A 27,829-nucleotide genomic window follows, 5' to 3' on the forward strand; every position below is an offset into this window, starting at 1 on the left:
ATTAGGTCTACTATATAGATTTTTAATACAATTGTGTTTATACAACATTCGAATTGGTCTTTGACAAACGTGCTTGATGCACAAACACAAATCAATTACGTTTTTGCTTTCAATTTTTGCATTGTTATTCGCCGCAAACAACAGCTTAAACGGTTAAGTCAAGCTGTTTACCACAAAACATGCGATTTATTTTCAATCCTTTTACTATTATGATTACGTTGGTTATCAAAAATGTCTTAAACCACTAATAACTTGTGTCATTATTTGATTTTTCAAAGCGTTTTTACAAACTTTGACCGAATTATTTAACCATCAAAATGGCAACAATGGCTATAAACACAGACTTGAGCTGCAATAAACTGCGAAGCGGTCCTCAAAATCCGCAGGTTGAGAGTTTTGAAGACTCGCTACAGGCTAATTACACTTCAAGCGCAACTGCTGAAAAGTTGGCCGATCAAATAATTGGTAAAATTAATCGAGAAAATAATCAAAATTCACCACACAGTTTTCTCCTGCAAGCAGCTCAGCAAAGATGTGAAGAGATTCAATCTAGAGCTTACAAGGTGAGCCAAGAATACAGCAATATCTAGTTCCATTTTGTGCATTTCGAAGAGATACCCTAGTCGGGACCTGGAAATAAAAGACCATCCTCGACAGATTTAAGGTATTAAAAGACTGTCCTCGACAGATTTAAGGTATTAAAAGACAATCCTCGACAGATTTAAGGTATTAAAAGACAGTCCTCGACAGATTTAAGGTATTAAAAGACTGTCCTCGACAGATATTGGGTATGAAAAGAATGTGTCTGGGGCTAATGTGATGTTCTAGACTTTGGCTGGAACTAAAACAACCACCCTAGAATTTGGCTGGAACTAAAACATACGTCCTGGAATTTGGCTGGACAATAAAGGTATTCTGGAATTTGGCTGGACAATAAACCATGTACTTGAATTACGCCTGCGACCGTTATAATGACTTGTTTTCAATTTCTTTCAAAGTTAAGGACCTGTAGCGCAATTGGTTAACATTACGATGCAGAGGTGGACCCAAAATTTCCGCCTTAGTAAAATTGGCTCGAAAACTAGATACATACAATGAACGAAATTTGGAGACATCCTTTGTATCTTACTTTTCGCAAAATGGGTTCCACCAATTTTGCGAAATAAAAGAACAAGCGGTGCGAAAAGTAGGTAACAAATCTTGTAGCACGCTTCCGCTCAATTTAGATATCTATTATTCGCGCGCATTTTGAGCATGCAATAAGCACTTTAATAAAGATTCAATTAAAGCTTTCAAAGCTTAAAAGTGCTTTAAATACATGCAACCACCAAAATTGATTTTTTTACGAAAAAATCCCTCGCACACTAAAAGCTTTGTATATCAAATAAAGTAGTAATGAAGTACTACTAATAGTAATAAGTTAGGCTCAATTATATAAGTAGTAATTAAGTTAGGCTTAATTGCGGATTATATGCAAAATCGAGCTACATTGCGTGCGAAAAATTGATACATAAATGGAGCGGATGTGTGATACAACTCGCGCGAAAAATATGTTATTAAGTTTGTACTTGTGTTTCGCGGCTAAAGTTAGGACACTTTTGCGAACACGGGATACGATATTCCCTTCCATTTTGCCGGTTTCTGCTAAAGTAGCTATTTTCCGCAATATTGATTCACTTTCAATGTATTAACATAGTAAAAACGAACAAGAGATACACGCATCGGGCATATCTGCCCGTGACGATTTGGGTATACCTCTGCATCGTAATGAAGGATTGGGTAAGATTGATGAAGGTCTCGAGATCGAACCCAGATGTTGTCGGAACTGTTTAGTTTGCCTCATTTTTGCATATGAAAAGAATTTGGCTGGAATTATGGAAAGAATTATCCTCGAATTTAACTAGGGTCCTCGGCCGTGTAATTTAATTCAGTATTAACCCCCCTCATCTGGAGTTAATAGGTCTTTTCATAAATTCCAGGTCTCCACTAGGGTAATTGTGCGAGAACATAGTACAAGAGGCAATATGCAGAAATGATCGAAGGTTTCCGAAACTGATCATGATTTTGATCGAAACTAGCGGGGTCCTTCATAGAAATTCTCGACAAACATTAAGTTAAAACCGCAAATAATAATAGGTTCCACTTCTTTTTGCTCTGATTGTGACGAAATTTTTTTAGACGAAATCTATGTGTGCCTGATTTTAAATGTAAATTGTCACAGTATATAATGAACCAAAGTTGAGGTGAAATGGCAGAGGTTGACGAAGCGGGACACCAGAACAAAACAATCCCAATTTAAAACTCAATTAAGTAGAGGGGGGGCACATTATCTAGCTCCCCGGGTCGAGGTATTGTCAAAAAATAATGTAAGATTAGCGGTGAATAGCGGTGAAAAAAAACATTTTTCACCGCAAAGTGCCCGCATCTTTTAGCGTTGAGTTTTTGTAAGAATTGCGTTGAATTTTGCGGTGAAAATTTTTTTTCACCGCATTCACCGGATTTCTTACAAAAAAGAAACTGCTGTACACGGGTTCGAACCACTTACCTGCCGCATGTCACCAACTTCTTATTGCACTGCGCCATCTCTCACTTACCACAAAGATATTTCCCGCGAATTTAAGATAAGCGTTGAATTTAGCGGTGCATATCTGTAAGATTTGCGAATTAAGCGGTGAAAATTTTTTTTTCACCGCAGTCTACTGGTAGCGGTGTATAATTTTTTTACCGCATTCTGCTGGTAGCGTTGAAAAATTTTCTTTCACCGCTTAAGCGGTGAAGAAAAATTTTTCAACGCATAATTAATTTTTTTTCACCGCATTCATCGCATTGAGCGCAAATCTTACACTTTTACTCAAATTTACCGCAAATTTTACATCCTTTAGCGATTTTTAGCGTTGACTCCTCGACCCGGGTCAAGGAATTGTTCAATAATGGGAAACATCCAACGACGATTTCGGCCTCTGCATCAGATATTTTAGTAATGAAAAACCTTAGGAACGTAGGAATTACGAAACAAATGTACAACAAATACGACAAAATGTGCTGACTTTAAAACAGTTGTTTGGTGTTTAGAGCGTTCACAGCGTCTGGCGTCACAGCGCGCCAAATACACTGTATTTGGCACGGTAATCTTAGTTTTAATGATACTCTTTTTAGTTTGATTCTGATAGCAATGCTTTGACTGCAATCTTTAAGTTTTGTGGAACTAAAAAGGTTTGGGACTTATTTTTCAAGGTTTTGTTATACTAAAAATTTTGAATCATAGTCCGTCATTGTATATATGTGTCCGTTTTTTCCGTTTCGTATGTTTTTATTGAATTTTTGGCCATTTTTTGTCAACATGAAATATCTGCGCATTGAAATTGTCCATCCAATCCAATTTTTGTTGGTTCACAGGCATTTAATTTTTTATTTGTAGTTTTTTGGTCAGAAGTGTTTACACAGGTTAAAGTCAAAACTTATGATTCAAATTTTTCTTCTACGACTCGCAGAGGAGTATTGGATTTAAAATGGTTTTGACGAATCGAAGTGGAGTATGGTGAATCTACAGGGTTTTTGGATCCATCATGTTTAACCCCCCCCCCCCCAGATTAGTGGGCTTATATTTCTTACGCCCCCTAGGCGCATGTGTTATTTTTTCATAGTAACGTCCTATACAACATGTAGTTTGTAACGGGAGGAGGCGTTTAAAGAACTGGGGGGGGGGGGGTGGGAAACAGAATAGATCCTTTTTTTTTAGCTGAAGCAAGTTTGTTCTTGACTTGAACTTTTGACTTTTGTTTTTGAACATTGACTCCTGTTTTTCCGTTTTGGAGGGTTGACTTCTGTTCTCCTGGACTTTAAAAGTAGTTTAACCACCCAAAAAACCAAAAGAAGTTTTCCACCCATAAAAGTTAATTTTACCTGTTCAAACTACAAACAACCCCCACCTCATCGCCCCCACCACATCACCCCCACCTCACCCCTACTTCAACTATTCATTCTCACCCCTACTTCAACTATTCACCCTACTTCAACACAAAATACCATCCCCGCCTACTACAACATCCCCACACCTACCACAACCCCACCAACCACAGCTCCACCATTTAACTCCCATCTGCTCCCCCACCTCCTACGCCCCCTTCAAATTTAGCTACCCCCTATCCTTATCCCAAATCTCCCTTTCACTCCAATCACCTACCACAAAACTGATTCCAAAATCCAGAACGAAAAATAATATAAGTTTCTGAAACATTTTCTAAACTTGTATTAAGCAGTTAATTTCTTTCTTAAATTTTTTATATTTCTTATTTAGGTAAGTGTAAAGGTTATTTTGATCGAAGTTTAGAAGATTTTCTGTTTTTTACCGGCTGTGTTCTATTTAGCTGAAGTGATCTTTTTTCATGACTTGAATTTTGACTTTTTTATTCAAACCTTTACCTCTGGTTTCGAAAATTGACATCTGTTTTCAAACTTTGTTTTTATCTTTAGCTTTGGTCTTAACAGGGGCTTAATTTGTTATGAACGGTAATTGGGAACTGCTGTTAGTTTTTAGGGAGAAAATGTCATTTTCTCAATTTTTCATCGCACATATTTCCCTGCTAGATATCTAATTTACAGACCAATGACCTACCTATCATGCCCCTCTGTATTCCATCCCCCACCTGCCTACTCAACACCCAACTATCCCCCATACCTACTTGCAACCCTCCAACTATTGAACCCCGACACCTATACCCCCTACCTATTCCCATGGGCACCTATCTACCCCTTCCCTACGCCCCAAACCTCCTTTACCATCCGATCACCCCACAAACCTGCCACCAATCTCCGTACCAGCCTACTTCCCCTCCAACTAGCTACCCCCAATGATGAATTTTTTGAGAGATCATTATCAATAACAAACGCGAGGCTTTTGATTGTGCAATATTTTGTAATCATTGACATGATTTCGTGCCTTTTGCGATGTTACAGAATATGTAATTTTGAACGCATGACACCCCCTCGGTCTGGACATACTTGCTTCCGTCTCGGACCTCAACCTGGGAACAGTTGATAATACTGAAAGAGTAATAGAAATAACTAGATAAAGAGCTTACGTTTTTTTCTGTTCTGACTGGCAGATATTTCATTATATTCTGGCGTGGTCTTGTACTATAATATCATTTCCATTTAGATTCCATCATTAACGATCTGTGGCCCAAGCCACAGGCAAAAAAGCAACATCTCACCAGATTTTCATGTGCTCAATAACTTTTCTGCGCTCGTACCGAGGTCGAATTCGCATCTGCTCAGTGAAAAAAATTGGAATAAAATTATGCGCACATTTGTGACTATTTTCAGCACAGCAAATATTCCTTCATATGAGCATTCAAATCTACTGTCTGCCAGGCATTATTGTTCAGTCACTGTAATCCTATTGTATGTTTCTTAACTCATAATCCCAAACACCGACAAAGGCAAATATTTGTAGATATTAAAACACAAATTCATATTGCATTTAGTCTTGGCCTATTTTTCTACAAGACAACATAATTGTAAGGAAAAGCAGTAATTTTATTTTACGTGTGGTTTCAGCGATGGTCAAAAACAGTAGGTTTTGCACATTGTTTAGTAGCTGTTAATCTCTTTATTTTCAACTAACTTCTTCCTTATACTATTTGTGAAAGAATTCAGAGATATCTGTTGCATCTTTGTTCAAAACTCTTTGCTCAACTAAATGTCCCAATTTTATTAATTTCGTCAAGGTTTTTATTTTTCAATTAAAGTAGTACATTAAGTTCGATATTTCAGTTTACTAGCACACATCAGTTATTATTTGCATCACACTCTTTTCGAAATGCAAATGATTCTGATTAAAATACTATTTTGGTCATAACGTTTAGGGTAATGTGAGATTAGACCAGCTGGACAAAATAGCGCACACCATGTACCAGATACCAAACTCAACGCCTTCATCTGCCAGGCTCTACAATCACCACCCCAACTACCACTACTCCCCTCATCAGATGTTGTTGACCACAGGTGTCGTAGCAGACCCCTCGTCACCTTTGACCTCTGCCCAGTACAGAGTGTCATCCTATTCTGTGTTAAAGGGCAAACCCAGCATGGGTGGACATTATATGGCCACGGAACCCCCTTTGAGCTTCATTTATTACAAGTAACTGCAATACTTGCAATATAACTGCATCCCTACTCTTTAGCCGTCGCTTATCTTGCAAGATTTTTGTGGTATAATGTGTAATCTTGGAACAGCTTTCTGTTATATCTTGTAAGATAACCGTCCCTTTTTGCATTGGAAGATTCCCATTTTTCTTGCAAAACTCTATTATTTTTTTGCTATCTTTGATGGTACTTCTATTGATAGTACTCAGAAAACCCCTGAAAATGTCTTAGCAGTACATATCAGATTATGCGTCAACCGTCTATGACTTCGTAAGACATTTTTATGAGTTCCCTACAACAAAAACTTGTAGTGAGGTGTATACAAAATCAATTTTATCGGATCTTGAAACATCTTGCACGATAAAATTTTTTTTGAAAATTGTTAATTTATGAAGAATTTAACACCTTATCAGTTCACCAACACTAATTTCACCAAGCGATACCGAATCATTATCTCGCAAAATCTTGCATGAATCTGGCAAAAGCAATGAATATCTGATTTGGTATAATGCTCCAACAAGATTGCCTGACTTGAAAAGATTTGCAAGAATATGACTGCGTTGCTAGATCTTGCAAGACAAATGTTTATGTTGAACGATTCCTACAAGCTCATCATCTGCTCTCACCGGTTATTTTTGAAGAATCTAGCACTCGTCCATTTTCACAGTAGTGGCACATACATATCCCCCTAACAGTTCTCCCTTTATCTAATTGCCTGTGATGAAAAAAAAACAGAGGTCGCATCAGAATTTGAAAAAAGCAAAATTAAATTTCGCTAGATTACCGTTGGGAGTTACAAATTAAACTATGTTAAACCCAATCGACTTCAATTATTCATTTTACAATTTCGTGCAGGATATGTCACCTTATTGCAAGGTTTTCTTCTACAATTTTCCAAAATTTTACAAAGTTTATCTTATAAAATCCTCCAGGATAACCATTCAGCTCCTAAATATGCGATATATCTGAATAAATCAGCATGATCGAAATATCTATCACCAGTCTATCATCCACAATCTTTCCGGATAGTCGGAATTAACAACCAATAGCTGCATTCTTTTTCTGCACGAAAAAAAAAGTTTAAGAGAGAATTGAGGTGACACGTTCAAAGAAGTTAAAGAAGAGTAGAAACTGCAAAAGACGTAAATCTTATCAACAAAATGCATTTTGTTACTGGAAATTTAACCAAATGTGTAAGCGTGTAAATCCCCACCCAAAAAATCGAAAGTTTTAAGGTGTTTCTAAATTGCGTTATTATTGACCAGGGAGCAGTCACAGTTTACGCTTCTCGGAGTTACCTCTCATAGCATTTCATTAATGTATCTTTTTAATCCAATTTCACTGAATCTTGTTATTTGCTGACTAAATAAATCTGACTGACTGAGCATTGAATCAACATAAACTTAATGATGACGTTTTGAATGCTGTTTGTCTGTGTATGATGAGAAGTGGGACTGCTGTTTGTCTGAGCATGATGAGTCAGGCATTCTAGGATCACTAGCGTTCTGCTGTTTCACTGCGTAGTCTGACAATTATTGACCAACATGTTGCAGTATGTCATAGCAATTCCATAATAAGTGAATTTGAAAATTTCGAAAATCCACGACGTGTCCAAAATGGCCTTCCCCGAAACTAGCCTTCTGCAAAATTCCGCATTACATCTTTGGAGTGAAAGCGGTGTAGATTGGTGGAGGTCAGAGGAGGTCGATGGCAGAGGTCGGTGGAGGTTGGGAGCGGAGGTCGATAGCGGAGGTCGGTAGCGAAGGTTGGAGGCGGAGGTCGGAGGCGGAGGCGGAGGTCGATGTGCGAGTCAGAATTAGTTGTGGTGTAGTATTAGAAGTAGTAGTGCAAGCATCGGGCTTCGCCCGTGGGGTGTCAATCCCAGTGTTTATCAGTATGTTTCCGTTTATCTTTTTCCAGTGTCTCAGTAGTAGACTCAATGGTCTTCATTTGTTGTGTATTTCAGATTTGATTGTTGTTTTGTTTTAATTCATTTGTTTTTATTCATTTGTTTGCTTTGAATTGTGACAATGGCTGCTGACAACATATCAATTGAATTTTGTTTTCACGAGACGATCAATACCTATGGAGAGACTTTATTGCGGGGCGTTATTGATCCCAAAACAGATGTGTCATGGAACTGCCGGTATAAAAACGGTTATGCCAATGGAAAACAAGGTGAACAAGAAAAGAAGGGCGGCCAGTACTAGAAGGGCGCCCGGTGTCAAAGAAGACGGTTTTCTTGTGCAATTACTGCAACTATCAATCTAATGCCGAATATATGACTGACCGCCACGTGACGCGGATTCACAATAACAGCGTGGACCAGCAAAGTTGCAAGTTTTGTAAGTTTACTACTATATAATCCTTCAGTATGAAACGCATTCGACAAGAACAAATTCGATGGTAGCGAACATGGCTGCAGACTATGTCAACACGATCCCCGGCTGCAACACGATGGAGGTCAGTGGAGGTCGGTGGATGATTTTGAAGTGCTGAGATGACTTGCGGCTGCCAGAACAAAAAGTGGACGAGGGAGATTCTAAACTCTACCAAACTGTTTTAATTAAACTCAGTATTAAACTGATTCAATTTATTAAATTCTTCATTAATTCCTCAAATAAATCCAAATCATGTAAAACCCTTTTGTAAAGTCTGCATGCTTTGTTAACTCTGCATGCTTTGTTACGACAATTAATTTTTGTCAATTTTGTGTTTTTATTTTTCATTATGAGCCACTTGTATTTACACAGCCACTTGAAAGCCTCTGGAGCAAATAACTGTGTTTAAATTGCCGCGGTTTGCTTAAAATAGAAGCGCTTGAGTTTGCCGCGCTTAAGTCAGTATGAAGAACAATAAAATACTTGTAGACTTCCTGCTAGATAAACAGTAGAATACGTCAACCTATTCAGAGTAACAGCAGAATATTTTTCAGCCTGTTCAGAGTAACAGCAGAATATTTTTTCATCCTGATCAGATAATCACCAGAAGTGTTGATAAAAGCTCATTATAAACAGTCTATAATATGTCATGATCAGTATTCTGTGCATTTTGCAAAAGATCCATGATTCAATTCTGAAGTGTAATGACTGGTGAGTCCGGGTTAGCCGAACGAATTTGAGTTGTTCTTTTCTCCACTAAAATAGATATTCACAAGTTTATTTCATAACTTGTTTAAAACTGTGCGTAATGTTCACACCGTATGATATCGGTATGAATAATGTATTCGAGGTGTTATACTATCTTACTGAAAAAGGAAACAGGACCCGGCCTTTGCACGTCTTATTTTCTATTTCAGGGACAAAGCTGAGAAATACTACTCGACTACAAATGGTTTTAAGTTCACCCAGCGCCCTAAATCAGCTGGATCAAATTTAACGTCGCGAGGCCTCCTGAAGAACTACTATATACACGAGAATCAAAAAGACAAGCGAGACATTGCCGGTAAGATCATGGAAAATGATTCCTAGAATTGAAGTGTTACTATGACTTCTTCAAATAATGAATCTGGAAGGAACATGTAGAATGACGTTTACTGTTCAAGATCTTCAGTGATACGACGAGATATACGGACAGATTACTGGCCACAAAATTGGGACTAAATATGTTTGCTCTTAACGTTCAAATTCTAACTTAAAACCTGCTAAAATCGTTTTTGGTTTTGGTCAACTTTCTACCAAATTTAGGCTCACAGAATAATTGATCGGGGGCTCTAACTTCCCCAGATTTAATCCATACGAAATTCAGAAGATTAACAACATTCAATCAACTCTTGTTCAAATAACAGCAGTTTCATAACATCAATAAAATGCTAGCGTCCGGTGAATGCTACAAACATCTGTAATCGTAGCAAAACTCTTCTTCGGAATTTAACTACTTTTTAATCTGACTTTTTCTTGTCACGGTTGCTAGATAAACAATGGCGGGAAAATAGTGGCGGAAAAAATGGTCTAATCAACTACAAAAGAGGCGCAAAGTTATGCAACTGTTGTAATCGCAACATGCTGATTAAAAACATGGTCACACGGTTGTTATCGACCTCTCGAAGTAAATCTACGACTCGGCTTTGCCTCAGAATTTGATAACTTCTACATGGCAATAACAACTCAGGGATAATATTCATTCCTCAAAAATGCTAGATCTAGAGCTTCATTTCAATAAAACGTTAGATGCTACCGCTTGATTTTTCTGAATATCGTTCTTGCTTAATATACTGTTTAGTAATTGGTAACGAGATAACAGCAGACTCACAAGCCCATGTACATCGACTCCTCTGCAGCGAAAGTCGACTATTCGCATCTAGACCCCCCTCCCCAGTGGCATCTGTCGTCAATTCAGTCATCAAAGCCCAGCAGACCGAACCAGAGACACCAGCAGAGAATCGGTTGAACGAATACGGAGTCAAAAAGACTTCAGAATCGAATGTAGTTAACAGCTACAGAGACAATCAGGGTGACGATAATTACGTCCAATTTGAACTGAAGCAGCAACTTGAGACACCCAGACCTAGGAAGACGCTGGAGATGTTCATACCTCAGGTTAGGGCCGGAAAATTTACTCTGACCACTGATACTAAAAGGGAAAACTTTTGCAGAGTTTAATAAAATTATTGATCGCTGCCACCTATGATCACAGTTGAATTTATTAATTTGCAGCAGTTTTCGCCTCGAATAGCGTTTAATACCAGCTCAGTTTATGAAAAATGACAACGCTCAAACTATTTTCATTCCATTACAGTTTAGCACATTGAATAAATTGCGACCGTTTGCCTGAGCGATATCACTTACGGCGAGAAGCAAAAAGGGTAAGATTGCTACGCCCTGGAAAATTGGAATCAATTATCTGAAAACTTTTTCCTTTTTGTTTCGTCGAGGAAAAATTGAGGTTTAAAGTTTTTCAAACTTTTTTCATTTTTCTTGAGGAAACTATCACTTTTCAACCGTGATGTTCATTTTTTGTGCATTCTCACATCATCATAAATTGACTTTGTTGAATAGTATTATTTAGATTATTTTGTTTAGTTTTTTTTCGGAGAAAAATTTACTTGTTCGAAGTGCATAAATTTGGATTTGTTTTGTCTCAAGAATTTTCCACGATTAGTGAAATCGGTTGTTTGACCGCCCCACTCAGCAATTCTGACTCACGAGAAATAAACACGATCAATTTTTCTCGGCAACTGACAATTTTCGTCAGTTTTCTTTACTGTTGCCAACGATATTGATCATTTTGACCATTTTTTACCACTTTTGACTAGCACTTTTATAGATCAGTTTTTGAGAAAACATTTTAACAGCCAAACAATTATCGACACATTAAAACCTAGAAAACTTTTTTTAAATCCAAAATTGTATTATTCGCAATCTAAGTCGGGGAGGAAGGTATCTGGTGCGCAGGCTTCTTTTATATGATCGTGACTTCGGACTCGATGGAGAAGATGACCTCCCAATTTTGCTACTTATTACTGTGACTGAGTGATTGATGAATTCCTGAATTTTGTTTAGCCATTTTCTATTGTAAACAGTTTTCAGCTACGATAAACAAATATCGTTTTTATTAAATCAGTACAGTTTAAAATTTGTTCTGAAAACGATAATACTAATCAAATGGAAAATTTTAACTCACGAAATTGTTTTGACGAATTTTTTTTTTTTGATGGTTAAAAGGTGGAGAAAGATGCGGAGGAGGAGGAGACTCATCCAAGCGTGAACAACAAAGAGGATAAAAACAATCAATCACCTGTTGTGAATGGAAGAGACAATATAGGTGATCAGTTTCACAATGTGGGAGTGGTCCAGATCGAAGACACAACGGACTGCGAGTTGCTGGACTATCAGAAGATAGATTGGTACACCTACCGTTCGAAGTTGAAACTGATTTGCTTTTTGTTTTTGTTTATAGTGATTTTTCAGAGGGATTCAAGTTTTCAATATATGATCCTGGATTAGCAGAAATCGCGAAACCATTTCATATGACAGTGCGTATATGATTATCAGGATAAAAACGATTCTACAGTATGGTTGTTTATATCTCAAACCAATTTCTACAAGGTTCAATGAGCGTAACGTATATGTATTAATAAGTATAAGTATTATACGTATAAGTATAATCCCCTTACAAATTTTCAAAGAGACTGTATGGTCCTTTAAATTATTGTGAAATATTATACCAATCATATTGCCCCTATGACGAACAGGAGTACGGCATGAACTATGAATTATTATGATAATAGTATTGTTGTATGATTGTCAACCCGGGTCAAACGTTCGGACCCCATTGTAAAAATCTCAGTATGTTTTCCGAAGTGCGGGCATAATAGTTCAGATTTTTTAAAAATCTAAGTGGGATTTGAAACATGATTTTTAAATTTTATCAGTCCAAATTTAGTGGGCTAATGTCAAACGACAATTAGCAGAGATTCCGCCTATCCTATCATAAAGCCGTGCGCGTTTATGTTCTTAGATTTCCTATTGATCTGTGCGTAAAGAGAAAATCAATGTTTTCTTGCTTCAGGGAAAACGCCGATCTTCTGCCTGATCCTGAAAGTCTTACCCTAGACGCCCTTTTAAGTCCACTGGACATGGGTCCATCCTTGCGAGAAGTTACAAACGCCTACGCACACAATCTGTTCAGACGGCAGACGGACCCAGCTACCCTTAGAGAAAATTCACATCCTACGAAAGGATACAACCGTGTGCCAAGTTTAGGAGTTCGCTCGTTCAACAATGTGAAGCCAGGGTACTCGTCTGTTGATCGAACTAGGCAAATGAGACCACCAAAACCCGAGACAAAACGAGTTGTGAGTGAGAGCAGTGCTGCATTTGTACCCAATGGCAATGAGAAGAGTTGTGGACCATTAAATAACACGGAATCAAATGGTAACTTTTATACAATTAGAAAATTGCGATAATGCAATTTGAACCTTTATTAAAGAAAGTAAAACGCTTCCTGTCCCACGGCCAAGAAAAACAACTCAAAGCATATAATGCGTTAGTATTTTGCTAAATGCAAAATTGATGAGTTTTTAATGGAATCAACGCTCTGAATCTTTTTATGCTCATGTATTGAGTGCATTCAACAGAGTTGAAAAATTTCAAGAAAAAACCAATGATTTCGAAATTTTAGCAAGATTTTTTTAAGCTTCTAGAGACCTTTTGTCACTAATGTTATTATGAGTTCAATAATCATTGGACATTGTAAGCCAAGTATATTAGAATCGGTTTCCTCATCTCCGCAATTTCGAGAAAAAATCAATTTTCCTATTTGTGTTATTTGTTATTTTTATGTTGCTTTCCATATTGTGTCGCTCGTCGATTTCTTAGCTTAATTTGACGGAGACTCATAAACTAATTTTCTATTTGTTGTTTCTCCACCTCTCAATCAAGAAAAATCTTCGTAGCGTTTGTTGGGCTGAGTTCGCCATATAAACCAAACAAAGAGGCTCGTAAATGTGCATTTGCACATGATGTTCTGACCCGAGCTCATCATTATCTTTGACTTAATTGTCAACCAAATGAAAAGATAATCAAAAATAGATGTTTGAGTTTTAAAAAACTCTCTACACACCCAAACTAATAAATGAATTACATAATGCCATGCCTCATTCCAGCGCTCACGAGATCTGCCATTAGAAAGACTACAACAAAACAAACAACAAAATATGCAGAAACAAAACTTCACGGCAAAAAAAAACTCAAAATCTAAATTTAAAATCACCTAGTAACAACGTTAAAATCACCTAGTAACAAAGTTAAAATTTTAGCTAAATAAAATTTACACCTTTTCATAAATACAAAGCAGATTGGACTTTTCCTTAACGAGATAAGTAAAAAGTCGACAAAAAGAAGAAATAATGAGGCAAAGTTCAGAAATCAAACGACGTTTTTTTAAACCAAATATTTTCAAACGTCTTAAAAATCATCAGCTTTTAACAAGATAATTCTGAAAAATCTACTAAGAAGTCTTTATGATACTGCTATGACCTGTCTTTGGTTAGACTAAGTCATTGAAACGGACTAAAAAGGTAGAAAAATCAAAAATTAAAAACCATTTGCGAAAACACAAATTAATTAATCCAATAAAATCATTAGCTATCATCTGATTTTTTTGTTTCAAATGTTAATTTTAATAATTCACTAAAATTATACCGAGGGATTAAATGAAATCACTTGGGACTCATTTGAAAATCATTGGGATCGCTTATTACGCGAATGTGCTAAAAGAAGAGAAGAAGAAACACAAATATTGACCAATCACAAAACTTTTATGAAAACACATATTGTCCATCGATCAAAACCTCAGCAATGATATAATATCAAAAGACACGTTAATTTTTGAATTTTTGATTGACCAGAGATTGTATGGGACCTCACAATGGTCGGAACAAATTACAAGTTAATTAAAATAACAACAAAAACTAAAAATTGAGAAAATTTTTTTGAAAGGGAATAATATTATAAAACTTAAGACGATTCGCTATAAACTGGCTGCGTGGAGAGAAATCAATAATTCAGTCTTCAATTAGAAGCCTATGAGACCGCTCAGAATTTTACGACTACATAAAGAATAGAAAAACAGGCAAAAGCATCAAAAATCGCGAGAGAAAAATGTGGCAGACATTAAAAAACGCACTCCTAAGTAAAAATAATTCTTGTTTGAAATAGTTTTTAACGGCATTGGGTTTTTTAAACAATATGGCTGCAAAATTTCAAAAAAAGGAAAAAAATTTTAAAATCACGAAATTTTTTGAGAAAACCAGTAGTATCAACGCCATTAAATTCAATAACTTTTATTGGAAGTCAATAATTACGCTAAGTTATGCCTCCATGGGAAGAAAATAATTTTTGTCATTTATAAGTTAACAATAAAACTTTACAATAAGTCTAATGGCTATGAAAACAACAACAAATACAACCAAAAACAAAAAAAATTAATTAGAAAAGTACTTTGAAGAAGGTGTCGGAGCCATTAAAAAAGCTTCTCTCTGCAATTTTTATCAAAGATCAATTGGACTCCATGTTATACCAATGGGATTTGTATTTTTAGTATATTATTGTAAAGTTTCAAAAGGGACAAGATATTTGAAAAAAAATGCCCAAAAATTTTAAGAAAGTCTTAGAACTCCTGGCATCGAAGTCTTAAAACCAATATTTAGAGTATAGAACTGCCAACCAAATTAATTGGTTGCAGTATAAATGGAGTTCTCTCTTTACTGAGGTGGACTTACAGTTCACAAAAAAAATTGAAATCGGTTAATGTTGAAAAAAAATTCGAAAAATTAATTTTAAATTCCTGACAACCATTGGGTGTCCACTAAAAGCACTAGATAGTTTCAGCTAATCCTCAATAGGAAACCTATTGCACTTTAAATCAATGATTCTGTGCCATAGGACTACAAAAGTTTATTAAAATCTCGAAAAGAAAGTCAAAGTTTCATTGAAAATTACGAAAACTCTGAGTCGAAGCCAAAAAAACATGAGCGGTTCCTTGAAAACGAATCTTTTGTTCTTTGGACATCTTTTGTCTGCAGATGAAGTTGGTAGTTAAAAGAACCTCGGTGTAAAAAATGACTAGTCTATAAGTGACTTAAGAAAACAAAGAAAATGAAAAGTTTTCTAGAATGACAGCTCTCACATTGAATTCGATTTTTTTTATAGTGAACTTCCCTATGAGACCAGAACTAGCTTTTTTTAATCTCCTTTCGTCTATTAGGAGCACAAAATTGATTCCTTTTGTAGCATGAAATGTAATTTTGCATTAACTTCTTTACTGAAAATATCTTAATTGGAACAGAAATTACGCTAAAAGTGAGCAAAATCATGCTAAATATCCCGCGTTCACACAAAACTTTAATCCTCGATAACTTCTTGAAAAATAAGAAATTATTACTTTTTAATTTTTGAATTCTATGCTGGACGAGATTTTTAATGATACCACTCACATTTCTCTACGATGAATCTATCGATCGGCCAAGATTGACTGATCAATAAAAAAAACCCATTTGATTATGTAGTTCCTCCCACCACAAGTGGGGTCGGAACAACAAGTGGTGTTATTATTTTTGAATTGCCTCTTGCTGAACGAACTCGGTATTCATAAAAGGATCATATATGATGTCACAAAAATCATAAAGTTACTCCTAGTACAATAATGATTGCACCGAATCATTAAATCGTACATAATCTGGGCATGGAACCAAGGAAATCATAAACGATGGTAGCATAATTCTGAAGACAAAAAGTTACAATTGCTTTGGAAGTAAACGAGAGAGTTAGTTCAAGAAAGTTCTGTTAAATCTGTGACTCATATATGATCCCTGTAGGAAACTGCAGGAAATTGTACATGATTTTGTAATGTTTACCGGGAAAGAACCATTGTGGTCTCATTCAAATGGTTTATTTTTTTAGTTTGATGTTGCTGAATACCTGACTATAGAATAATTATCAAAAAGGCACAAGCTATGTTTATCAACTTGTTTATTTGTTCCAGAAAAAGATCTCTCCAGAAAGACCTCAACAAGTGACCTCAGGTCTGCATCTAGTCTGTCAATTGCCAGTCTGACATTCTTCGATGACTTGAACCCCGACAACAATCAAGACGCATCTGTGGCCGACCACATAAACAGTCATCGCTCCTCCTACTCTCTACTAAACAATAGAACAAAAAGTGCCTCAGTAGCAAGTAAGACAGCTAGAAGCATCAATTAGTATTTAAAAAAATGCTTTGTTTACTTTTGCAAGTTGCATCCCTCGTTCATGTTGCAAGCTATATAGTTAACTAATGTTTAAATTCCAAAATATCCAAATACAATTAACTTTGCAGAGGGCCCGAATGAATCTCGCAACTAGAACACGAATTGTTGAAAGTGCAGTGACGCACTAAAATTAGATATCACTTCTAACCATCTGGCCGCTAATTTGATCATTTCATTCATTTAGTCATGGCTTTTTACCAACCCAAAAAGAGTTCTGTTCATCTTCGTTTTTTATTTGTTCAAGTGTGAGAGAAACGGACACTCTTGAAACCTTAATTTTCAACGTACTCAATTTTACATTTTAAATTTCAACCTTTTTATGATTAACCGTGATTGTTCAGTTAAAAATGTTTCAAAAATTATTGTAAAAACTTAAAATTTACTTAATGCAAGTATTTTTCAGATAAGTTAGGGTTTAAACGGTGCCCACTTATTTTTCAGGTAAATGTCAAACAAAGTTCTTGTTAATTTAAGTTTAAGGTTAAGCCAAAACTACTTGATCATTTCAGGTAAGTTAGGCTGTTTTTCAGCTAGGTTTACACGAACTGTTTTTAGTGTGGGGATATGAGTCACTTTTGCTCGTGAAAACAAGTGTTCAGCTGAATCTTTGACACACGTTTCAGACAATTTTGACAGGTTTTTGTATTCATCTTGTTTTATACTTGCTTAGGGACGTTTTCTTGTTGCAATAAGTCTTTTTCACCGTCTTTTATGGGGATCGTGTCATCTTTAATTCGTTTTTTTATCGGCGAAAAGTAAGTCACCAAATTTGTGCTTTTCATAATCTATTTTCAAAAAATTTTTCCTATTTTGTAAAACTTTTGTGTTTGTTCTATTTTTCAGACTCTTTTTGTCCGTAGATTCTCAACTAAGAGTCTCAACAGTCTGTTTCGCACAATCTGGATATTAATCTGGTTAATAATTTCCAAAAAAAAATATGTGTCATATATCTTATGAAATTGTGCTTTTGAACAATTCTTAAAATGACAGTAAGAGTTTTCTATCGTGTGTTTTTGTTTACGTTGTTGAAAACAGTTGATAATAAAATATCAATATCGGCTTCTGGTTTCATCTTCAATTCGTTTTTCTGGTTTTTTACGAGGAGGCGCAATTAATTTTGTAATGCGATTAGGCGCAAATTCCCGGAAGAACGGAGTGATCCGGAAACAGGCCAAGTTGCGGGGAATAACCGGCATTGAAATTGTCAACAACCCAAAAGGAACTCCAACTGAGAAAAACTACGAGTACGAACGCGCTATGATCTCTGCTGCTGCTGCTGAGCCAAGAGAACCCGCTCAGAAAAAAGTGACTACGATAACATTCGGCTCAAAAGACACAGTTTTAGAGAACGGGTACATATTGCAAACGACTAATCGAAGTAACGAAAAGCAAAACGCTCAATCAGCATACAATAGCTACGCGAGGCCAAAAACAGCAATGGGAACAGCCATGACGCAACCGAATGTTGATAGTTCGACAAATATGCCACTGTCTCTCAAATCAGAATCTTCGGGAATTGAGGCGCAACCAAGTCACGCAGTGAAGGATTACACTTCAAAATCGAGGTTTCCGAACAGACCAACGCAGCAAGCGAGTAGTAACTTGAGAAGTAGGGTGAAAAGTGCTCCATTGGCAACCAGCAATCGAACTGTAGTCAAAGTGCAATACGAACCTGTAAGTCATACTTTTTTGCTACACAAATGCTCAATTTTTTAATTAACCGATGCAGCCAGTTACTGGACTGAAAGAATATGCTGTCAACTTTGGCAGTTGATCTGAAATAGTTTGATAGGAGCAAAAATTCTCCATAAATCTCTTTCGTTGGGAAAAGCGTACAGCCGAATCCCTCTTCGGACCTCTAAATATATACCACGGATAGGAACTTGCGCATCAAGTTCTAATCTATCAGTTCGCAAACTGAACTGTAAAGTCATTGATGTTCGTAACTATAGTGAGAATGAAGAGAACCAAGAACATCATTATCAAAGATAAGAAAAGAGTGCAAACTAATCAAAACACAAGATTCAAAACACCCTATCTATATCGATTTTGTCATATGATACGGCGGCTTTGAAGCGAAGCAGATTAAAAACTAGATAGGCTAACACGGGTATGCGGAAATCGAAAGACAAATCTAGAAATTTACTTTTACGTTATACGCGGTATTAGCCTTGGGCTGTAACTTGACAAACATCGATTGACTCCAACGTTATAAGCTGGGGTATCACCTGCTTTTGTGTACTAACTTTAATTTGATGCAATCCAATTGCTGCAAAACCATTGGTAAATGTTTTGTCTGTTGAGCAGAAAAGTTGAATTTTAAAATTCGAGTAGAAGAAAAACCCTTTTCTCTTTTTTTATCTCAAGACGCTTTGCGCTAATATGACACATGCTCAAAAAAACAATCAAGCATGAGCATTTTGACAAACGCCGTTATATGTTTCATTATTCAGTTTCAAAATTGATGGAAATTCTTTTTCTCAATTGTACGCAAGCTCTCGAAAGTAACAGCTGTCAAACGCTGTATATGCGTTTAAAGTAGTAAGTCAAATGACTGGACATTTTGTTCAGAAACCAGCAGGCAAATAACAATCAAAACCTTCATTCAGATGTCAATTACCTCTCTGGGTATTTTATAAAGTTTCATCTTTTCGAGCCTCTCGCAAAAATTTAGCTGAGCACTTACGATACTGATAAAAGAGACCAGAACTCAATGCAACAATACTTTCTTCATCAAAGCTCTAGATAATGTTGTCCTGCTTAATTTACCCTAAAATATTTGCGTCAGAAGCTTTATTCTGTTTTTGTGATTGAAAAAAGCACTCACTTACCTCTCAAGCCGGCAAATAAAAGCTCTCAAAATGAACCAGATAGTAAGAACCCCCAGTCATATCTAAAGAATTGGAAACAAATTTGACGGAAAAACAGAAAAAAAAGAATTCATTTAGTTTCCCTTTTCTTTTCGTCTTTAAAAACAAAGAAGGATTCTCGGTAATTTGCGTTCGCACATAATGCTCCAACCCCGCTCATCAACATTTTTCACTAAATTCTCTACTAAAGGAGGAAGAAATAAAAAATTACGTTATCGTTCAATAAATCACTACATGAATAAAACAATATACCTTAGAGGGCCGAGGAGACCTGTCATTAATGTGACTACCAGAAATGTCGGCGATGAAAATCAAATAATTACAAATAGTAATATAGACCAAAACTCCTTGTCCATTCATTTTGACTCAATTTAGGCTTTGTTAAAATTTCCACTGTGAGTTGGAGAATTGCGCCCTAACTACGTCACACTGTTTGAGCTTAAAGTGCTATCGTCTTTTTTGTTGCCATTGCTTTTCTCTTTTTTCTGTATATCACCGCCTTCTGAAAAAACACGAACACTTCATATTATGATTTTTTTCTAAAATGAGAGAATTACAAAACAAACTAAGGTTTTATGGTAACCCAGCATGAATGTGTTACGCATCACCAACAGAGTAAATTCCACATGCCAAAATTCTGGACTTTGATAAGATCTTACCAGTATGATAATTTAAAAAACCATGTATTTATTGAAAAGGCTCGATATAAAACTTAAGATATAAAAAACCTAAGGAGTCCCGATAATGTGTGTTTGCACATATTGTTCCGATCCCGTTCATCCACATTTTGATTTAATTGTCTGCCAGAGAAGGAAGGGATAGAAAACTTTTCTCAAACTCACAAGTCGTTCAATAAACAACTAGGTGAAAAAATAATGCTGCATTAGAAGACCTATGACAATTTCCACTTCTGAGAGTACTGGAAAAGACAAAAATAAAAACTAAGACAATAACAAACATTAATTACGCCCAAGAGTTGATGTCTATATTTAAAGAAACACTTATTGACAGAAAACGAAATCAGATAAAATCTTAACTAAACAAAGAAATTAACATGTACTTATTATTACTAACAAAGAAATTAACATGTACTTATAATTAGGTAAGATTTGAGACCTGTAAATAATGAGACTTGGTGACAGGTCGACAAAGAAGAGCAAAAAGGGGAAAGTTCAAAAGACGTTTCTTTTTTTTCAGAACAACCAATTTCGAATTGAATTAAACCAATAAGTATCAACTCGGCTTATTAAAAAGGTTAGTCTACGATTCATAGGAAAGAATTTCGACCTGTCATTGTCCATAATATGTCGGGCAACTATACTAAGATAGGCAGAAACGAAAACAAAAAATCAATTAATTTTAACAAGAAAGCCATCTCGCAAAATCAAAAAAAAAACAGGCTAGGGATGGCAAAAAAAGAAAATATTTTTTATAGCGTTTTTCTTGGACGACATTTGGGCCAAGCCATTTGTGCGATAATGTGGCAAGGCAACAAAAAATCAGAAGTCAATTAGTATCCAAAAATCACATATTCTTACAAAATTGCGTACTATTAAAAAAACATGTAGTTATTGAAAAGGCCCGACATAAAACTTAAGATATATAAAACCTAAGGAGTCCCGATAATTTGCGTTTGCACATAATATTCCGACCGCATTTATCCAGATTTTGATTTAATTGTCTGCTATATGAAGAAGAGATAGAAAACTTTTCTCAAATTCACATGTCATTCAACAAACAACTAAGTGAAAAATAATGCTGGGTTAGAAGGCCGATGAGAGTTTCCATTTCTGAGAGTACCGGACAAGACAAACATAAAAACTAAAACAATAACACACAGTAATTACGAACGAGAGTCGAAGTCTATATTTAAAGAAACACTTAATGACAAAAAACGATATAAGATAAAATCTTAACTAAACAAACAAAATAACATGTACTTCATTAGGTAAGATATGAGACCTGTCAATAATGAGACTTGGTGACAAGTCAATGAAGAAGAGCAAAAACGGCAAAGTTCAAAAGACGATTCTATTTTTGAGAACAACCAATTTTGAATTGAATTAAATCAATACGTATCAACTCGGATTACTAAAAAAGTTAGTCTACGCTTCAAAGGAAGGAATTTAGACCTGTCATTATCCATAAAATGTCTGACGACTAAACTAAGATAGGCAGAAACGAAAACAAAAAAAAATAGTTTTAACAAGAAAACCATCTCGCAAAATTAAAAAACCAGGCTACGGATGGCAAACATAGAAAATATTTAATAGCGCTTTTCTTGGACGCCATTTGGGCCAAGCCATTTGTGTGATAATATGGCAAGGAAACAAAAAACATATTCTTATAAAAATGCGTACTATCAAAGCTACAAAACCATTAGTTGGAAATGAAATCGCTACAAACGTTTGAATTCGGTTCCCTAAAAAAGCATTTCACTTGTGATAAAGAAAACCCAGATTACAAAGTTGACCGAATTATGATCAAATTGACAATGCTCAAATTTCGCCTGGTTCTTCTAAAACAAATATTTTCGAAAATCAAACCAACCAAAAGCTTTCAATTTAAAACAAAAACAAATTAGTTTTCAGCTGCTGAGGAAACGATAGATGTTTGTTAACTGTGGAACCGATTTATTAGACGACAAAAAATCATCAAATACGGATATAACTCAAAATTCGACAAACAACCTATCGACACAGTAATGAAGACAATAATAATATAAGACCTTGGGAATCATTAAAAGCTTTAAATCAACGAAACATGACCTTTTGCTGGCTTCTCTGTTCTGGTCCCCGTTGAAAAGAAGTTTTATGAAAACGACAGCAGAACAAAAATAAAAATTGACTAGTATCGAAAATTCACGAACTCTCAAGAAAACACTTCTCTATGCTTTAAAGAAGACAGTCAAAACATGAACATCAGCGCAAGTATAGTTCAGAACAACAGAAATTTGATGTGCACTGTCAATAATGATCCTAAGGGACTAGTTGACGACAATGAGAACCAACATTCGGATATCAAAAATATGTTCCCTAAAATATTAATTGATTGTCACTAAAACTACAAACGGCAAACAGAAATAAGTAAACAGATTCCTTAAACATCCACAAATTTAATTAAATTTAATTAAATAGGCTCTTTTGTCACAAATATGCCTTACAACAACAAAAAAGAACGACAATTAAAGCAAAAAGAAAAAAAAATATATTAAGATTTCCGAGACAACGGTTTCACACCATTAAACTTCTAAGCTACTCCCTGGGATCTTCATGCTATTTTTGTACATTGCTTCAATGCCAAATGGAACGATCTCTGATGTGATAGTATGAAAAGAAAACAAAAATAAAACATCAAATACAGTCAGATGTGCAAAAATCAGAAAAATTAGACTTTCCTAGTAAGTAAGCCAAGAAAAAACTAGTTAAGTAAAAAAAAATTGTATAAAGAGCTTTTTAAATCACGTGAAAATTGTTCGCTCCTTTGATTTTTGAGTTACATTTTGAGACTAAGCTACATGTAGACAGAAATAACATTAAAAAATTGGAAAACTTCGAAACTTCACTGACATTTCCTTAAGGAAAATGTATTCAAAGTCATAAGAAGCGTTAGATGGTAACTGAAAACATCGAATAGGTTCATTTTGTTTCATACAAGCTCAATTAATCGCTGTTTAATAAGTCGAATTCGCGAAGCTGCACAATGGATGAAAAAGCAAGGCTAAACCAGAGAGATCAATAAAGTTTACGCAAACACATAGTCAAAGCCAGACAAAAATATATGAGTTTCTCTGAAGAGATCTTATATATCATTTTGGCTTTGTTCTTTTGTAAATGGGATGTGTCATTAATTTGCACTTGACTTCAATTGTTCTCGTCAGTAATCTCATAACTTAAAAAAACAAAATTGCTGAAAAGTACTTTGAAAGAGACAGCGCTCCAATTGAGTCTGAATAATTATTGATTGTAAGAATCCAAGAGGATTCAAAACCTAACCTCATTTTTGCTGTGCGGCCATTAAAACAAAATTGTTTTCTATGCCTTTGAAAGAAGATTAATTATTAAATGAAAAATTTCATTAAAGCAATTTACATTATGCATTTTGTTTAATTGTTCGAAAAGTTGGCGAAATTTTAGTTAGAGGAGACTCTTATGGGAAACCAATGTACGAGTAGCTTTTTTGGAGGTTGATAGATTATGCCAGGTCTCTACTGTTGGCATATTTGAACAAAGTGGCAGAAAAAATCGTATTCGGAGCTATTTTTTGATCAGCAAGAATCCCCTCTCTTTAAAATTATCGCCATTAAAATTTCTATTGAATTTTTTTAAATAAAATTTTTCGCGAAAATTTTCAAAGTTTTGCTGAGAAAATGCGGAAAATGTGAAAAAAAACAACGGAATTCGGTCTACTATTTTCAAAACTTTAATCTACGACAACTCTCTCTAAGAAACCAAAATATTTTTTAAAAGTTCTTTCTTCTACGCCTGACGGGCTTACTGATGATAGTACACACAACTCTCACGATGAGTATATCAATTCACCAAAATTGACTGAACAAAAAAACAGTTGAGTATAAAGTTCTTCCCCAAGAAGTGGGTTAGAACAAAAAAAAACTTAAAGATGCTTGGAAAGTTTTTTAGACCCATTTCTTTGTTTTAGTAACCCGGACTTTAGTCTCAGAGTTTTGAAACATCGCATCTCCAAAATACGTTGATTTTCTTTATGTGCACTTTTTCTTCATTATTATTATATGAGGTCACAGAGTTCGTCCAGGCTAAAATTATACAGTATAGTCTGATAGTCTGAATATTACACATCATACCCCAAAATTAAGTCTGAGCAGAATAATGTCATACTTTTGTAGCTAATAACTGGTAATAGTAGTATACTTACTATTTATACTTAAGCTAGTTTGTCGGCAATTACCACAAAGCCCACTCAGCTTAGTTGTTACGACTTGCTGCGCAAATTAAATGTTACAAGTACCAACGCGGAAGTTCGAGTAGCATATTAAGCAAACCTTGTTGGCGGGAATTAAGCTCAACATGTAGTTTTTCATATAGTAAGTTTTACTCAAAAATGAAAACTAGGCAGTGTAAATTGTGACATGAACAGAGTACTGGTCATCCTAGGAAAACAAAATGTCTATTGACTGATTCAGCGCTGATTTGCTCTCACTGGTCGACCACCATAAATCTTTCTTGGCAACCATATCCAAGCCATATATGGAGTTTATGGTAACTTGGCAACCATATAGATGACCATGCAAAAAAAATTAACAGTGCTCAAAAAGCTCTTAAAACACCCATACATTGCACTCTGAGTGGAAAAAAACTCATCAACACACTTGAAAAAAATTGAACTTTATTGTGTCTTAGGAACCATATCCAAGACCATACATATTTATGGTGCCATATAAGACCATAAAAGTCAAAGTCAAAAAATACAAAAATATTATAGAGAACAGCTTAATTAACATCTGACTACACTAAGCGTTGCAAAAAGGCAAATTAGGTTAGTTCGATTTTTTATTTCTTGGCAACCATATCCAATAAATATATATGGTCTTGCATATGGTTGCCAAGAAAACCATGACTTTTCAGATTTCTTGAAGAGTGTTTAAAAAGCTTGAAAAATGGCAGTAAGTAACACATTTTTGGTAGCAGAAGGAATATGTTTACCTCAGCACTATGTGGAGTTCTCAAAAAAAATAATAGAAGAAGAGATACGAAACGACTTTGAAATTTGGCACAAATACATTGTTTCTTGAGCCAAAATCAGTAGTAGAAATAACGACCACTCTCTTCAAAAATAAAAGGCCATACTAAAGTGTTTTTGCGGGCATTTTGATCAGAAGGTATAATTAGTAACTGAGATCTCATTCACTTACACAAAAATAAGCTAATGTTCTTCTTAATTAGGATTTTTTTTAATTTGAGGTTAATATAATTTGCTGTATTTCGTGGAGTGCGATAAAATGTGCTATAAATGCTGCAAAAATATCTGGAGCTATAAAATGCGGCCTCATACCTATAAGGTTGTCACTTTTAGCATTTTGTTGTAATGGTCTACGATATGATAGCCAAGAACTCCGTAAAAAATATAACTTTAATTAAAGATCTTCTTTTCGTACTTTTTTATTGTTGCCCCATAGTTGTGCTACATTAGCGTAATCTGCCACTGTCGGAAACACATGTAGGAAACACAGAGCAAGAATGCGGAAAACACTTACTATACGTGGATATTTAGAGAACCATGGAGCCTCAGAAAAGGCAGTTAGAAGTTAAAAAACACAGAAAAACAAGTAAAAACTACAGTGGTAATATCAAAGACATTAAACCTTCGAAAAAGCAAATTCAGTTCTTTTTTATCCTTCTTGGCAACCATATGCATGTAGGAAACACAGAGAAACAATGCAAAAGCCATGTGCTATATGTGAACTTTTTGAGAACCAGTGGGTCTTAGAAAAGGCATTTATAAGTTAAAAAAAAACAGAAAAACAAGTAAAAATTACAGTGGAGATATTAATATGACATTGAGCTTTCGAAAAAGCAGATTCAGTTCCTTTATATTCTTCTTGGCAGCCATATGCAAGTAGCAAACAAAGAGCAGCCATGCAAAATCGTGTACTAGACGTGGATATTTAGAAAACCATAGAGCCATGCAGGAACCGTTATGGAACATTTTGTGGGTCATGCAAGAACTATGTATGAATCTTGTAAGAACCATTTGTGTATCATGTAAGAATCATGTAATTAATCAAAAAGGTTTTGTTGTAATAACCTGATATGGACCATGTTTGGATCATGTAAAAAACATGTTGGAACCATATATGAGCCATCAAAGAAACATGTAAGAACCATATATGTATCATGTAACCACCATGTCACTAATCACAAAGGTTTTGTTGTAATGACCTTGAGTGGACAATGTAATAACCATGTAAGAAACATGCCGGAACCATGTAAGAAACCTTTAAGAACCATATATGGACCATATAAGAACCATATATGGACCATATAAGAACCATATATGGACCATATAAGAACCATATATGGACCAATTAAGAACCATATATGGTACCAATATGCCATAAGTCGTGTAAAGCGTTTAAAGCTGGAACTGCTGCATAAGCTTTGTATGGGCGTTGAAAGAACGCATAAATCACCATATTGGATTCCTGGATGCCATATAAGAATCATATATGGAGATCTTGGCAACCATAGCAAGATCATATAAGAAAATTTTGTATGGCCTGTATGGGACCATATATGGTTCTTGGATATGGTTGCCAAGAAAGGTCAACCCGGGCTGCCACCAACCTCCGGGAAGAAACTGAATTCACTTGTGTGAACTTCTGCGACTATATAACTGCAACGAACAAAGGGGTCACTTTTACCTGAACTACATTCAATTATAATTAGATATTGAAATGTCATATTTTCACTTTTTAAAGCACTAAGGTCATCGACAGATTTTCACAACGCTCAGCGTGTTTTAATGTATAGCTGGTACGAAAATACAAAGTGAGATTTTGGCGATCGCTTTTCAGGATACAGAGTTAGGCTCTCTAGTTCTGTTCTCGACCAAAGATGAAACTGACCGGGTCCCAAACACCAGATACAGAAGCAGACCCTCATCCTCAAAAGCCACAAGGGTCAATTGCCAGAACACTCATAACCAACACTCAGTCCCCCAGACCACCCAGACCAACACCACTCCCAATTTGACCCCGAGACCAGTATTCAAACCTCTGTCTTCTGCCACAGATAGATCCAGAGCTCATCTTGTCCACCACAACAATCATATTGTCAAACCCAATGCTGCCCCTCATAGAACCGCGTTTAACAATAATGGCTAATTTTGATCAGTGAACATAATGACTTTTTGAAATATATTTCAAGTTCGGAATACAAGTTTTCTATACCGAGCTATACATACCACTCCAAAGAAAACAGACAAAAACAGTCCCGAGCGAAACAATCTGCGACAGAGAATTTTGGTTCCACCAAGGCCTTGAAAAAATTTCTTGCTCGAGCTCATATTGCGATATCATAGAAAA

The 27,829-nt window shown here is 35.6% G+C and overlaps 1 protein-coding gene across 4 annotated transcripts; it reads left to right on the top strand.

Moving 5' to 3' along the window:
• LOC142347947 (uncharacterized) lies at nt 1-27,708 on the top strand. 4 transcript variants are annotated; one of them, XM_075399129.1, is made up of 11 exons: nt 483-563; nt 829-910; nt 5,560-5,574; nt 5,868-6,142; nt 9,446-9,591; nt 10,369-10,685; nt 11,811-11,992; nt 12,658-13,022; nt 16,633-16,824; nt 18,030-18,571; nt 27,320-27,708. In XM_075399129.1, the coding sequence occupies exons 4-11, from the start codon at nt 5,910-5,912 to the stop codon at nt 27,626-27,628; spliced, it is 2,286 nt and encodes a 761-aa protein (XP_075255244.1). In that variant the 5' UTR covers nt 483-563; nt 829-910; nt 5,560-5,574; nt 5,868-5,909; the 3' UTR covers nt 27,629-27,708. The 4 variants fall into 4 exon arrangements, with proteins under 4 accessions (XP_075255228.1, XP_075255236.1, XP_075255244.1 ...); XM_075399113.1 differs by lacking the exon at nt 829-910 and having other exon boundaries at nt 1-563; XM_075399135.1 differs by lacking the exons at nt 483-563; nt 829-910 and adding an exon at nt 923-937 and having other exon boundaries at nt 5,558-5,574.
• The last annotated feature ends 121 nt before the right edge of the window (nt 27,709-27,829 follow it).

Source organism: Convolutriloba macropyga, chromosome 1, assembly GCF_964194025.1.
Source record: "Convolutriloba macropyga chromosome 1, txConMacr16.3, whole genome shotgun sequence".
Taxonomy (NCBI): domain Eukaryota; kingdom Metazoa; phylum Xenacoelomorpha; order Acoela; family Convolutidae; genus Convolutriloba; species Convolutriloba macropyga.